Consider the following 15,395-nt stretch of genomic DNA (forward strand, 5'->3'; position numbering starts at 1 on the left):
CACTGGACTGCTGGAGTGTCCTCATGGCAGCTGGTTTTCTTCAGAGTGAGCAACCTGAGTCACTCCTGCCCTTCATGATTTAGTCTCAGAGCTCATGCACGGTCACTTTGGCCATATTTTATTCATTAGAATGAGTCTCCCAGCCCAGCCTCCACGGAAAGGGAAGGAGATTAAGCTTTAGTTCTTGAATGAAGGAGGATCTTCAAATATTTGGTCATTCTTGGGAGTTCATGTTTATTTTTGAGATTCCCAGTTTGCCTTTTTTTGAGTACTGCCTGTTTATCCAGGCTGCCCCAGTGATAGTGGGAAAGGATAGGCAAATGCAGCTGGCGGGGGGGGGCGGGTGTCTCCACGGCTGGCATGTTGGCCATGGGGTGGCTCTCTCCTCCTCCTGGCTGTTGTCAGTCACTTGGGGTACTTAAAAATGGGCTCTCTTGAGTAATGAGTGATGAGTTCCCCATCACAGTAGGTATATGAGGAGATATTGGATGGTCAGTTGGCAGGGTGCCACGGGTGAGTATAGATGGGGTTGAAGGGAGCTGGCCTAAATGATTTTCCATGTCCCTTCTGACCCAGAGCACCCACGAGCCCGATTGCCCCAAAGCATTCTTCTTTCTTGGGTGCTCTTGAAGTGAGAACTGAGAAGCCTCTTGAAGTGAAGCACGGATTCTCGAAGTGAGATCTATGAAAAGAAAATGGACCCCATGTCATCATGGACTGAGAGGGTCATGAGTTTCAAGCCCCCCAAGAGATGAAATTAAAAAGATATCCAAGAATCTTCATTACGGGGCAATTATGTTTATTTACTTTTGCAGCAAGCCTCGGGAACTGTGCTTGGATAGATAAAAGCTGTTCTGTGAGCCTGTGTCGGAAGCTCCATCAGTGGGTCGAGCTGCAGGGAGGCTGACCCGTTACAGGAGTCAGGAGTGGCTACCTGTAAAGTCCTGACTTAGGAAAATCTGCCTCCATTTCTCATCTGCTTGTACTCAAAGTGGATTGAGCTAAATGTGAGCTTGGGTAAGTAATAAGTGCCCTGCTCATGAATGCCCAGGCTGTTCAGCAAAAATAGCACACAGGAAACGGTATCGCAAAGGTCAATTCTTCTGGAAAGGAAGGGACAACAAGCCATCTATCTGAAATTTTAATGAGCAGATCCTGGCCTCTGACCCTATACCATGACCTAACAATCCAGTATTGAATGCCACGTCGGCTTCCATTTCCTGTGGATGAGGAGGCAGAGTTCCCATCCAGAGGCCAACCATCTGCTGGGTGGAAGATTCTCTCTGCCTAGCCGGCTGTTATGGATGAGCATGACGTCTTTATGGATGGAGTGTCAGTCCAGACTCCTTGTTTCACAGAGATGGGGGATTAAATGGTTGAGACACCAGGGCTGAGGCTAGGATTTTCTTTCCTGTCTTACTTTTCCCCTCCTGCATTGGCTGTTTTCTTTCATTCAGTCAAAAACAAACCAAGGACAGTCTTGGGGTACATGTAACACTTTGGAAAGAGCCTTGCAACTTCCAGGTTAAAAAGCAAAACAAAACTGGACTTCCACAGTCAAGAGTAACATATGGAAGAGCAAAAGAGAAATGGATCATTAGAAGGGAAAGTATAGAAAGCCCCCAGCCCAGCACGCAGCACATATGAGGTCCATTATGAATAAAAAATTTGCCCAGTCAGAAAGATTCAAGAGGCCAGCAGCTAGACTCATCCTCAAACTAGTCTGTCCCACTGACTTCAAAGGAAACAATTTTTAATTCCCTTGCCCAGTGTTTCTGAACGTTCTGGGAACCAAAGTATCAGAACCACTTGAGTACTTGCCCAAACTTCCCAGACCGTCCTAATAATAATGTCCAGTGCAAATACCAGGGGATTTGAATTCTTAACAAAGGTCAGGAATCCCGTGGGTTTGGGGTGGGGCACTGTATTAGCTTATTTAACGCTCTCTACCATCTGGGAGGTTTGTCTTTTACTTTCACTTAACAGATGCTGAACCTGAAGCTTAGAAGTCAGAGTTAAAGACACAGGCTGTATTTGCTAACAGATGTGGTGTGAGCTGTGACCTACTCCTTAACCCTGTGACCATGGGGAAGCCTCTTAACCTTTATACACGAGTTTCTTCATCTGTATATTCAGGATTTTAAGTTGAAATAATGCACTGTCTGCATTACTTTGGCACAATACTGGGATCCTATGAAGTCCGTTAGTAAATAATATGGTGGTTAACAAGCAACCCAGTGATAATTAAGTAGGTTAAGTAACCAGTCACAGTGTTCAATAGTCCTGATTTATCAGTTTGTCCTAAAAGACAGAAAAGTCTTTGAAGGCAAAAGGCATTTCTCCTTCATTTGGTTTCCCAAGTCCCTAACACAGCATTGCTAATTGTTGAGGGAATGAATGAACAGAGAAAGGCCAGGTAGAGGGGTAAGGATTAAGTAGGGTGGGATTTAAACTGGGCCGTGTTTCCGGATGGAGTGTTGGGGTGCCCTGGCACAGAGAAGGTGGGCCCTTTCCTTTGGCCAGTGCCTCTGGCTTTCAGGGTTTTCTTGTTGTTTGTTTGGTTTTGTTTTTAAAGGCCTGTACTTTGTTGGGAGGGTTGACGCGGTTCTTGAGAACGCGGCAAAACCCTGGGAGCGGGTGGGAGATAGGAAAGCGACTTTCCATAGCAAAAGACAGTAAGGGGAGTTTCCTCAAACCCTGGCTAACTGGCCCTTGGAACGCGGGTGGTGTCAGGAATTGGTGAGAAGTCACAGGACAAATTCTATCTTTGGTGGGTGCTAGCAACGATCCTTAATACACCTCGCTCCTTCAGGGAGCCTAGCTGCGTCTCTGTGGATCCCCCACCGTCTGGGAGAGGGCGACAAGTCCTGTTATCAAAACGACATCGTGGCTGTGATGGCGGAAAGGCTCTCTGGCGGAAAGGGCGGAGACTGCCAAGAACCAGGACTCAACTCAAGGCAAGGCCCTCCGTTGACTTCGCCCTGGTTTCCCAGACACCCGGCGCTGCCCTGGCTCCGTGGCCTGCAGAGTCTCCAGCCACAGGCGGGGAAAGGGCGCCCGGGAATCTGTATTTCCCACAGACGCACTCAGATGCTTCTCATGCTCAGGAAAGATGGGGAAACCACGAGGTACACCCTTTTCTGGGTCCCATGCCATAGGGAAAGAAACGGGAGCCAACGTATCAACGTAAACCCTAAAGCAGTACACCAAAAACGTAATGCCCAGACGTCGTCGCGTGCCTGCGAGTCCGATTATTTCTCAGGCCCGAGGTGTCCGTGTGGGGGCTGAGGGCACAGGCCCGGGGACGCCCGCCCGGGCGCCGGACCGCCTTTCAGACCTGCTACCCGCGTTGCGCGGGTTCCCGGCGAGCCGGGGAGCGAGCAGCCGAGTCATCATTTCCAGCCTCAGCCTGGAAAGCTGGACCGTGCAGCCGCGTGTGCTCTTGGCAGCCGGGCGCCCGGGGCCCCGCGGCCACATCATCCCGGGGCGGGGAAGTGTGCGCTCCGGGCGCCCGCGCAGCCACCGAGCCACGTCTGTGCGGCCGGGGCGCGCGGCCCGCGAGGCGCCCGGCACCGAGCTGCCCCCCCAGCTCCCCCGCCCGCGGCGGTGGGCTAGCGCCGGTTCTGGGCGGGACCCTGGCGGGGCCCCCTGAGCGGTCTCTAGGACCCGCGGGACGCCGCCGGCGGGCGGGGGTGCAGGGGAGACGATAATTTGTTCCGTGGTAATGAGAACGGTGACTGTTGGCCGTGGATCCATTTCACAGGCCTGCCTTCTCTCACTAACGATCTTCCTCGTCCCCGGGCCAACTCGGACAGTTTGCTCATTTACTGCAACGGTCAAGGCTGGCTCGTGCCAGAGCCGCGCGCGCGCGCACACACGCACACACCGGGGGGAAAACTTTTTTTTTTAAAAAAATGAAAGCCTAGACTCGCTCCTCGGCGGCGCGGGCGCTGCGCGAGGGCTTCGGGGCTGACTCCCTGCGGCAGGAAATCCCTCGGGTCGCGCGGCCCGGGCCCCGCTCGGCGCCCGCGTGGGATGGTGCAGCGCTCGCCGCCCTGCCCCGAGAGCTGCTGCACCGAAGGCCGGCGACCATGGCAGCGCGCCCGCCGCCCGCGCCCCCCGCCCGCGCCCTCCTGCTCGCCCTGGCCGGGGCTCTGCTGGCGCCCCCCGCGGCCCGAGGTAAGTCGCCGAGCCCCGGAGGCTCTCCCGCCGGGCCCCGGCCCTCCTCTCCCGCCCGCCGCCCGCGGCCGTCCGCGGGCTGGGGATCGTCCCCCCCGGGGGCACCTCGCGCCGCACTGGGTAGTGGAGGGGGGAACGCCAAGCGGCGGGGCGGCGCGGCGCGCGGGGGCACATCTAGGGGAGCCCCTCCTCCCCAAGGTGCCAGTTCCCCGGGGGGGAGGTGGGGGTGGGCGAGGAGGGAACACTTGGCTCGGGGCCCGCAAGACACCCGCGGGTAGCCCGGTACCACGGCTGGTCTCGGCTCCCCTCCCCTTTCGGGTGTCCTTTGCCAAAGTGTCTGAGTCTTGACAGTTACACGTGTCGCTCGGGATGATGTGCACCGGGTCTTCTTCCTGACACCCTCCCTTAGCGAATCCGCTCCCCACTTTCCAAGTTCTGAGTCAGCCCTCCATGAAGTTTCCTTTCCAGCCCACCTCCCCCAAGAATACACTGGGGGGAGGCACAGTAACCACACAGGTGAGCCATCCCCTTCTCCGCAGGTGTGCCTGCTGCGTTCCACATTGGTCTCCATTTTTAAAAAATTGACTCTTCACCTACTTCTTTAGTTTTCTTTACCACTTTTTTTTTTTTTTATTCCGCTCCCTCGTTGTCTGTAGCAGCCAAACTTGAGCAGAATTTTTCCGCCTCCTGCTACTTCGTCAGTTTCTCGGCTATAAATAATCCTTGAATCAACCTGTGTAAAGCGACACCTCATTTCGAAGTTAAACTAAAATGTAGGTATTATAGCTGTTTTATGGATCGAGATTTCCTCGAGTCGTATCCCCTTAAAATTGGGCACCTGTGGAGCCTTTGTTTTTGCATAATGAGGACTCACCCAGCAGGTGCCTTTTTAAAAATTCGGAAGCTTCTCCTGGAAGCCGCCAACGCGGTCTTTCTGCCGCTAGAGGCGCTGTCGGCCTACCAATGAATGGCTTGCCTTGGCCTCCAACTCTGAATTTCTATGGTTCTCGGTAACAGGCATTTATTTTTCAACAACTGGCCTCAATCATGAGCCGTTACCACTTTATGGTACGTTTTATTTTGCAATTGCCACTGGTACCCTCCACCCCCAGCACATCTACTGTAATGTGGCTAAAACCCAGCTCTCGTTAAAATCCACACAGCAATGAAGACCAATTGGGGAATTAATGATTAAATAAAAGGATTGCACAAAGCAATGAAAAACAATGGGGAAACCAAGAAAGAATACCGCTGTTTAAAGAGCTCTATGACCTGCAAATGAAAATAACAGTAATCAAAAGTGTTTTTGAAAGACTTTTGTACAAATTGGTCCTTTTGAATGTTTATTGAGAAGGAACTTTTTAAAACTCAAACAGTCTCAGAGTGTGGTCCTTAACTTGGCATATGCTCTATACACATAGAAGTCCACTGAGCATGGAGAATATTAATTCTTTGTTTTAGAAGAAAATGTTGACTAAATCAAGCTAATAATGGGAAATTATTTCACAGAGTGGGGGACTTTTATTATTTTATGACTGCAGCTTTGATAGAGATTTTCCTTGGGGTAGATCTGACTCAGAAAACCAGTTAGACCTAAACATTTTGAATGGGGTATAGGTTGTGGTATCCTGGCATTCACTGCTTGTTTATCTTTGAATTCTCAGTATCAATTCTTAAATCAGTCAGTGCCCCAAATCATAGCATTGCAGTTGCTTAAAAATCCAAGCATATAATAAAACATGTCTTTGTGCTGACAAGAGAAAAGGAGGAATTACTACTTGTTGAAGGCAGAGTATGTCCTGGGGGTTGTCTTCCTGTGTGTTACCCCCATAACCCAGAACAGTTGCCTACTTGGTACCCAGCAGGTCCAAAACAACCCTAGACCCCAAACCCTCTACTCTTAAATCCATTCCTCCTCCAGTCTTCCCAACTCAGTAATAACACCCTCTGCCTCTCCAGATGTCTCATGCTAACACATGGAAAGTCATCCCATTGTCTCTAAAAGCCACCAACCTCCAATATGTATTCTCATCTCCCCTCTTCCCACCATTTCGAAGTATGCCTTCCCCAACGCAGCCCTCCTTTTTTATTTCTTTTTCTCTCTTCCACAGAAGCCTCGTATGCCTGCTAGCGTAGCCTCCTAACTGGTCTGCTGGCTCTCCCTCCTGCCCCTGCACAGTGTATTCTTCCCAATACTACAGCCAAAGTCATAATTTTCAATCATGAGTTGGATCATGCTGGTTTCCTGTTTAAAACTCTCCAGTGGCTTTCTACGGCTCTTAGGAAAGAAAATTCAAACTTCTGGATAACCTAATCCCTGTTTTCCTCTATGATCGCCTTTCTTACTGTCCCCCCCCCTTGCTCATTCTACTCCAGCCACACTAGCGTCTCTTCTTTCCAACTTTCCAGTATAGTGTTGCCATAATTTTTAAAAAACAAAATTCAATGTTTGCACTATAAAGACTTTGCGAATATTGTTCACAGTCGAGCCACACAGTGTTTTGTGATTCCATTTCATACCTCTTGCAACTTTTTGTTTTTCCTAGAGTTAATAATTGCTTTTCCTAAAAGAAAACCTGTTTTTGCTTTATTTCCTGTGTACCAATCTCTGCCTCCCAGACTTCCTGGGAGAACCATTAAATTCCTTTCAACGTGATCAAACACATCAGGTAATCTGTCCATTATTTTTATTTAGAGTTCTCACTCCTGGAGCCCTTTATTCTTTTGTTCCAATATAAACTGGTTACTTTTTTAGGATATAGTACAGCTGCCCTTATTACTAAGATACCTGTAATTTGTTTTGCATCCTTCCTCTGTGGGATCACCTGTCTTTTGAGCACCATAACTTTCTCTTTCTTAGCTTATTCCTTATTTTTGTGAAGCACATCTTCTAGTAACTTCCTGAGGAAGGGTGCATGGGAGGTGAAACCACTTGATAACTTGCTAGGAATATTCAACAAATAACAGAAAACCTGACTACAGATTTTCTTTCTCTTTAGCTTTATATGACACGCAGTTGTGAAGTAAGCAGCATAGTAGCTGGTGTAGTGGGGTCCATGAGACTCTCAGGGACCCAGGCTTTTACTTTTGTTCGTAACTGGCATCCTTACATGTCGACTTTTGCCTTTATGTTTCTGCCCCCGGTCTCATAATAGCTGCTCTGCCTTTTAGCATTATGTCTGAATTCTAGGCCATAGTAGGGTAGAAAAGGTAAAGATAAAGAACAGAGCCTGCCAGATGTCTTTTAGCAGGAAAATGTGAATACTTCCAGAAACCTTTGTAGCAGATTTTCTCTTAATCAGCTTGTGACACAGGGCCGCTGCTAACTGCATGGGGAAATAGAAAAGTACATATTTTTAGCTGTGCACGTTGGTATTTTAAATAAAAGAGTTCTGTGAGTAAGAAAGGTCAGAATATGTGCCTGCCCTACCTTGCATAAAAATATGTGTATATATTCCACCCTTGACTGCTAGTTTGTTTAGGTATAAAATTCCAAGGTGGAAGTCCTATTTCCTCAGTGCTTTATAAGATATTTCTTTACTGTCTTGAGAACTTGATAGCACTCTGTCAGTCCTTTAAATGTAGACTATTTTTTTCCCCCTGGAAGCTATTATCATCTTTTTATCCCTAGTATTTTTACATTTCATGATGATTTAGTTTAACTAAGTTCTTATCAGTTACCATGCTGGGAACTCTGTGGCTCTTTTCAGTTTGAAAATTCATGCTATGAAATTCTAGTCCACTTTCTTGTACTATTTCTTCAATTATTTCTTCCTTGCTGTTTTTCTTGTCATGCTTTTTAAAAAAATTTTATTATGTTATATTAATCACCATACATTACATCATTAGTTTTTGCTGTAGTGTTCCATGATTCATTGTTTGCGTATAACACCCAGTGCTCCATTCAATACGTGCCCTCCTTAATACCCATCACCAGGCCAACCCATCCCCCCACCCCCCTCCCTTCTAGAACCCTCAGTTTGTTCCTCAGAGTCCATAGTCTCTCATGGTTTGTCTCCCCCTCCAATTTCCCCCTCTTCATTTTTCCCTTCCTACTATCTTTTTTTTTTTTTTAACATATAATGTATTATTTGTTTCAGAGGTACAGGTCTATGATTCAACAGTCTTGCACAATTCACAGCGCTCACCATAGCACATACCCTCCCCAATGTCTATCACCCAGCCACCCCATCCCTCCCACCCCCCACCACTCCACCAACCCTCAGTTTGTTTCCTGAGATTAAGAAGTCCTCATATCAGTGAGATCATATGATACTTGTCTTTCTCTGATTGACTTATTTTGCTTAGCATAATACCCTCTAGTTCCATCCACGTCATTGCAAATAGCAAGATTTTGTGGGGTTTTTTTGGCTGCATAATATTCCATTGTATGCTTTTTATGAGACTGCTATTAGCTGGATGTTTGTCTCAATCTCTTGGAAATATTCTCTAACTTCCTCATTTATTTTTCATCTCTGTATTTTTGTTCTACTTTCTGGGAGAGTTTAGTTTCATTTTCCAACCTTGCTATTGAGTTATTTATTTCTACCAGATAATTTCCAGGAGATGTTTTTTGTTCTACAAATGCTCCTTTTCTTTTTTCTTTTCTTTCTTTCTTTCTTTTTTTTTTTTTTGTAGTGTTCTGTTTCTTTTTTTTTTGTAAAAAATGTAAGATTTTGGTGAACTCTTGGAGCATATTAATTTTTATTTTTTGAGCATTTTTTTTGCTCACTTCATTCTCATCATTAGCTCTGAGATTCTTTCCCACCCCCTATTGTTATAATCTCTGAATTTCTTCAGATGTCTGAATTTTGGTTGTTTATCTTTAATAATGAGACACTAAGAGGCTGATTGAAAGTTCTGTGTGCTTCCAGAGCACCACTTTGTTGCAGGGACCTTCATATATCATTGACTGTATCCTCTTTCTTAGGCTGGTCTGTTTTCCCAGAGGAGAACCATGCATCCTCCTGCTGAGGAGATTGAAGGCTGACTAGACAGTCTGTGAGCTGAGCAAAGGGGAACAGGGTTAAAGTGGATGTCTCACTCTTAAGTGTGCTTTACTTTTTTTTTTTTTTAATGCATCCTTTTGCTTTCAATTTGGCATCTTGCTTCCCCTCCCTCCCTCAGCTATCCCTGAGGTCCTGGAGCACAGAACTTCTCTGCTTCAGTGTCTCCAGAAAAGACATCTCCTCATCTGTCAGAGAGGAGGGGGCCGTCCCCTCACCATGGTGGCTTTGCAGGGGCTCTAGGGCTCCTAACTTCTCCTTGGATGATATTTCAGCTCAACCTGTCTTGGTTGTCAGAGGTGCTCCTGCCTCCCGTGCCCAAGTATTTTCAGCTTCTGCTCATCCATCTCACCTTCTCAATGGCTTGCCTCCGCTCTAAGCAGCAGGGTTCCAGCCCTTTCTTCTCCGCTAAGTAAGGAACCACTTATCTACCCTCTTCCATCTTTGAAAGCTCTGGTGCTCTCTCTTACCTGCTATCTTCTAGCCAATGCGTTGTTTTTAAAAAGTATTATTATTCCTTATTGTGGGGTTTCAGGAGGGAGTGCAGTTAAACACCTGTGGGTCTGCCACGTACATTCAGAAGTCAGCCCATGCTTCTGTTACCGCTCCCTACGTATAGATACGCTTTCTTTCTCCTAATTGTCATTTGGCTCTTTCTGTTCCTTCCTTGTGGAAACAAAAATTACATCCATTTTTAAATGTTTTAAAACTTTCTTTTAAAATCTATAAATGCTGAAAGTCAATATATACTTAATTAGATAGATGTTGCAGCTGTGGAAACTGAAGATTTTTTAAAGCAATGCAACTGCATCACGTAAAGATGCTAAACATCTTTCTTCCTGGTGTAGAAGACGCCGTAATGAACTCATTAAAATTGCAAAAAAATTTTTTTTTTGTTTTGTGTTCCAAGAGCCTTTTTAAGCTGAACTGTTCCTGTGGTATCTATGATTTATAAAGACAGGTGTGAGAAACATTTTCAGATGTTTCTTGTATACCAAATGGCTAGCCCCGTAGCCCTTTGGCTGTGTCCCCACTGGGAGCTGTATTAAACAACTCTGTGGTATGTACAGTTCTTTAATTATCAGCTCCCTGGGATTGAGAAAGTGCAGTTGATGTGATATAGACAGAATGTTTCAAGAAATTGTTTCTATGCATTTTGAGTAGCTATTTCTTTATGTGTTTGTTTGGTATTTTATTAAACCTGAAGTGTTTATACCAGCACATAGTTACTTAAAAAGGCATTTATTGAGTGCTTTGGTGCCAGGGACAGTTTTAAGATCTTTGCACATACCATCTCATACCATCCTCATGTGAGAGTCTTGCAGCAGGTCCTGCTGTTACCCTCACTCTACAGAGGAGGAAACCACAGCTTCAGATGGTGGGTATCTGTTTAGTTGTAGATGTAGGGCAGTCTCTAGGCTGTCTCATGATGGAAACTAGGTCTTAACCTAACTCTGGGGAACATTTTGAGTCTGTGTACTCTGTCTTTGGTGTAATTTAAAACATCTAGAGCAATGAGATTATGATTTAGCTTAGTTTTAAGCAGAATGGCAATACAGTTCAAATACACTTCATTTGCCAATTGAAATGTGGGCATTGAATGTCATGCTGTCTGACAGGCTGCCATTTCAATCTTCATACTTCCTCCAGCTCATTTTTCATTCTGCATCCTTGTGTGTTATGCCCAATATACCTTGTCTCCAACTGATGGGATGGAGAACCTGAATAATTCCACATCATATTGACATTTTTTATCTTTTAAGCTTTTATGTCTTCCCAAGGCTACATTAAGAACTCAGCTTCTAGACAACTGCTTAAAAAATTGGGCAGTCTCATCTCCTACATATCCCTAATCAATATTCAATATTTTTTGTATTTAAATATTATGTGAAGAGTACCCTACCGTATACAACAGGCTTCTGCAACTTGCTGTTTTTAAATCAATATTTTTAAAGCCTTATTCATGGGGCGCCTGGGTGGCTCGGCTCAGGTCATGATCCCAGGGTCCTGGGATCGAGCCCCGCATCGGGCTCCCCGCTCCGCGGGAAGCCTGCTTCTCCCTCTCCCACTCCCCCTGCTTGTGTTACCTCTCTTGCTGTGTCTCTCTCTGTCAAATAAATGAATAAAATCTTTAAAAAAATTAAAGACTTATTCATGTTGATACATACGCTTTCTTCATTCCTTTTAATTGAATGAGCCATAAATTCCTATTGATAAATATCTGTTTTCCCCAACTTCCTGATACTAGTGGAGCAGGGATACTTGTACTGTCTCCTTATACAGGCATGAGTTCTAGGGAATCTATTACAAATGAATTGCGTAGTATGCCAATTTTCCATTTCCATGTTTTGCTCCACTGCTTTCTAAATTGGTTGTACCAATTGACATGCCTACTTGTTAGAAAGTTCTGGTTACCTGTGTTTTTGCAAATACTTGGCAATTTCAGACTTTTAACTGTTGCCAAGCTGGATATGAACTATTTCATTATTTTAATTGTCAATTTCCTGATTACTAGAGACTCTAAGTCTCTTTTTATGTGTCTATATTGTTTTCTTTGTTTCTTCTTTGAGTTGTTTAGTTTTCCTATTTTCCCATTTTCCTAGGTTTGGTTAAATATCTTTTTCTTTCCTAAGCTCCAGTAGAGATTAAAAATAATTTCTTCTAGGGGGTGCCTGGCTGCCTCAGTCGGTTAAGTGCCAGACTCTTGATTTCAGCTCAGGTCTTGATCTCAGGGATGGGAGTTCAAGCCCTGTGTTTAATTCCCAGCATGGAGCCCACTAATAATAATAATAATAATAATAATAATATAATACTAATTTCTTTTAAATTTTAACTTTTTGGTGTTCACTTTTAGTATAACTGGACTTTATTTTTTATTTATTGTATGAAGTCAGCACCTATTTTTTTTTTACATATAGATAGGATAACCAATCATCCTGCTTAACATTTATTGAATCCTTTCTCCCTTCTGATAAATACCAAGTACAGACAGATATGCTTCTGGGTTCCTAGTTCCGTTGGACAGTTATTTATCCTGTCACCAGCATCCTCCTGTGTTCAGGTTTCTGTAATTTGTATTCAGCCCTACGTGTTCAGATTGGTTGGCATATAGTGGTGCGGAGGGCAGACACTGAGGTCAGCTTGCCAGTGTTTACATATCAGTCTGCCACCCAGTTACACGTGACCTTGGGAAGTAGGTCAATATCCTATGTTGTCAGGAATTTCCCAGTTTTAGCACTGAGAATCCCATGTTGCTGGAAACCCTTAGTGCTGGGCAAACCATGAAGATTGGTCACCTTAAACCTCACAAAAATTGTGCAAGGTTTTTCCCCCAGTTTCTCCCTCCATGAAATGGTGATCATAGTAGTATCTGCTCCCACAGGGGTGCAGGGAGGAGTAAATGAGATAATATATGGAGAGTGCTTTGGACAGCTCGTGCTAAGTGCTCGGAGAACATTAATTTCCCCTGTTCCTCTCCCTACTCTCCTTTAAAATTCTCTGGAGGGCGCCTGGGTGGCTCAGTTGGTTAAGTGACTGCCTTCAGCTCAGGTCATGATCCTGGAGTCCCGGGATCGAGTCGCGCATCGGGCTCCCTGCTCAGCGGGGAGTCTGCTTCTCCCTCTGACCCTCTTCCCTCTCGTGCTCTCTATCTCTCAGTCTCTCTCTCTCTCTCAAATAAATAAATCAAATCTTTTAAAAAAAATTCTCTAGACTGTTCTTGAAACATTAATATTTCAAATGAACTTTAGAATAATCTTGATAAGTTCTGCAAAATATCCTGTGGGGACTTAGAGATTAATTGGAGGGAAAAAATAAAAAAAATAGAAATAAATAATTTGAGAGAAAATTGACTACATCATGACATCAAAGCTTTGCTTCATGAATACGGTCACTTCTTTTTTCATGTTTTTTAATGTTCAATAAATTTTAAATAACTTTAAAGTTCTTTCACATCTCTGTAAGATATGTTTTGAGGTACACTAATAGATTTGTTATTCTGAATGTTATCACTTTTTATTTTTAGGTTTTCACTTTTCAATATGGAAAATTTTAAACATACGAAAGTAGACAGACTGGTGTAATGAACACACCTGTCTGTTTCTCAGCTTCTATAAATACCAGCTTATGGCTATTCTTGTTTTATTTGTGGAATTATATCTTTTTTTGAAAATTTCTCATAGATGTTTCCATTTCAGTATAAATGAATGTTACTGATTTTTTTGTGTTTTGCTTTTGAATTCAGTGACTTTGCTTGATTTTTATTCTGATAGTTTGTAAATTTATTTCATAGAAATTCTAAAAGAATTACTACCAGAACGTGATGGTAAATTCTGTTTTTTCTCTACAGTTCTTGTGCGTTCTCTTTTATTTTTCTTCTTTCACTGGCTAGCACCTCCGTTATTACAATGATAAGCAAAAATGGCGATTCCAAGTGTCCTTGGGTTTTTTCCTTAACTTCAGTGAGAATAACTAGCTTTTCGCCATGAAGATGTGTATTGTAACATTTTGTTAGATATGTCTTACTGGGTTAAGAACATTTCCCTATACTGCTAGCTTGCTAAAATGTTTTCTTTTTAACATATATAAGTGGTTGTTTAATTTTTTTAAGCTTTTCCTAAACGTTTTGGGATAGATCACTTGTTCGTGTGTTGTTGACCTAACCCCCTGGAGCTTACTCCGTGCCGTTCCTTCCTTCTGTGGCAAGCTTCGCTCTTCCACCCTGTCGTAGGCACAGAGGGTGAAGGCTCCTCTCCGATTTCTGCTTTCACTGTTGCACACATTTTGCTTCCAGTTTTGTGTTATCAGCCTATCCAAAATAGTCCATAATTTGCATTATGGGTTTTGTTTTTGTTTCTGTTTTTTATTACTAAGTTATTTAGACACATGTTTTGATTGGCGTGTGTGTGGTTTACTTTCCAAATGCTTGAGGAAGGATAGTTTCTTATTGATATCTGATTTTATTGCACCGGTGTCAAAAAGAGCCATCTGTGTCCTATTGATTCTCCTCCATGTGAAGTTTCTTCATGAGCTCATGCATGGTTAGTTTTTGTAAAAATCACATATGTGTTTGAAAATAATGTATTGGGTATAGTGTTCTGGATATGTCAGTTAGATTAAGCTTATTAACTGATGTCACATCATATTATGATAAATAGTTTTTGTTCAGTATTTCTGTTTCTCAGAGAGGTTTTAAGAACTTAGTGGAATCATGGGTTTTCCATTTCTCCTTGTAATTCCGTCAGTTTTTGCATTACACATTTTGAGGTTAGTTTGTTGGGTCTATTCAACTGTGTACAGCCTCAGATTTGTCTAAGACAAAATTACTATATCTGTTTTCTTTTGGTTAAAATTTTCCTGGCATATTTTTTCCTCTACCTTTACTTTAAAATTTTCCATGTTATATTTCACAAGTGCCCATCATAGAGCAAATATGCCTCGATTTTTAAAACTTTGTAATTGCTGCCTATTAACCAACTAGTTTTACCCATTTACATTTATTTTGACTTTTGAAAGTTTTGAGAGAGTGAGAATGAGAGAGAGAGAGAGAGAGAGAGGAGGGCCAGAGGGAGAAGCAGGTTCCTCACTGAGCAGGGAGCCTGATGTGGGACTCGATCCCGGGACTCCAGGATCATGACCTGAGCCGAAGGCAGTCGCTTAACCAACTGAGCCACCCAGGCGCCCGTAAAGTTTTGAACTCTATTTACCATTGCTATTTTTAAATACTTTTCCTTTTCTGTCTCCTATTATATTACTGAAGGATTGTTTACACCTACTTCCGTCCAGTTCTGTTAATTTAGAGGTCATATATTCCGTTTCCACAATTTTAGTAGTAGTGTTAAATTTTTAACATTCGCATCTCAGGCACCAAAGTATAAAGGTGGTCAGTAACTCTGGCCTCCTCTCAAACTGTACTATAGGCTGAGAATGCTTAATGCTTTTCATCTCTTCTCCTACTGACTGTTGTTGTCTAGCATTTTATTCTATCAGTTTGAAACACATTATCAAAAAAATGTCATAGGGCGGTGGTAGGCTTTGTTTTTTTTTTTAAGATTTTATTTATTCATTTGACACAGAGAGAGAGAGAGAGAGAGAGAGAGAGAGAGAGAGAGGCAGGCAGAGGCAGAGGGAGAAGCAAACTCCCTGCTGAGCAGAGAGCCCGATGAGGGGCTAGATCCTAGAACCCTGGGGTCATGACCTGAGCTGAAGGCA

At 43.8% G+C, this 15,395-nt stretch overlaps 1 protein-coding gene across 1 annotated transcript in view; it reads left to right on the top strand.

The window, feature by feature from the left end:
- The first annotated feature begins 4,091 nt into the window (after window positions 1–4,091).
- Window positions 4,092–15,395, top strand: part of ADAM12 (ADAM metallopeptidase domain 12) — a 351,251-nt gene continuing 339,947 nt past the window's right edge. Inside the window, exon 1 of the mRNA XM_088020108.1 lies at window positions 4,092–4,179. Coding sequence (XP_087876234.1) covers window positions 4,092–4,179 — 88 coding nt within the window. The remainder of the gene's footprint in view (window positions 4,180–15,395) is intronic.

This window comes from Eumetopias jubatus, unplaced genomic scaffold (genome assembly GCF_037043125.1).
Source record: "Eumetopias jubatus isolate StellerSeaLion01/CBP00866 unplaced genomic scaffold, mEumJub1_p1.0 scaffold_17, whole genome shotgun sequence".
Taxonomy (NCBI): domain Eukaryota; kingdom Metazoa; phylum Chordata; class Mammalia; order Carnivora; family Otariidae; genus Eumetopias; species Eumetopias jubatus.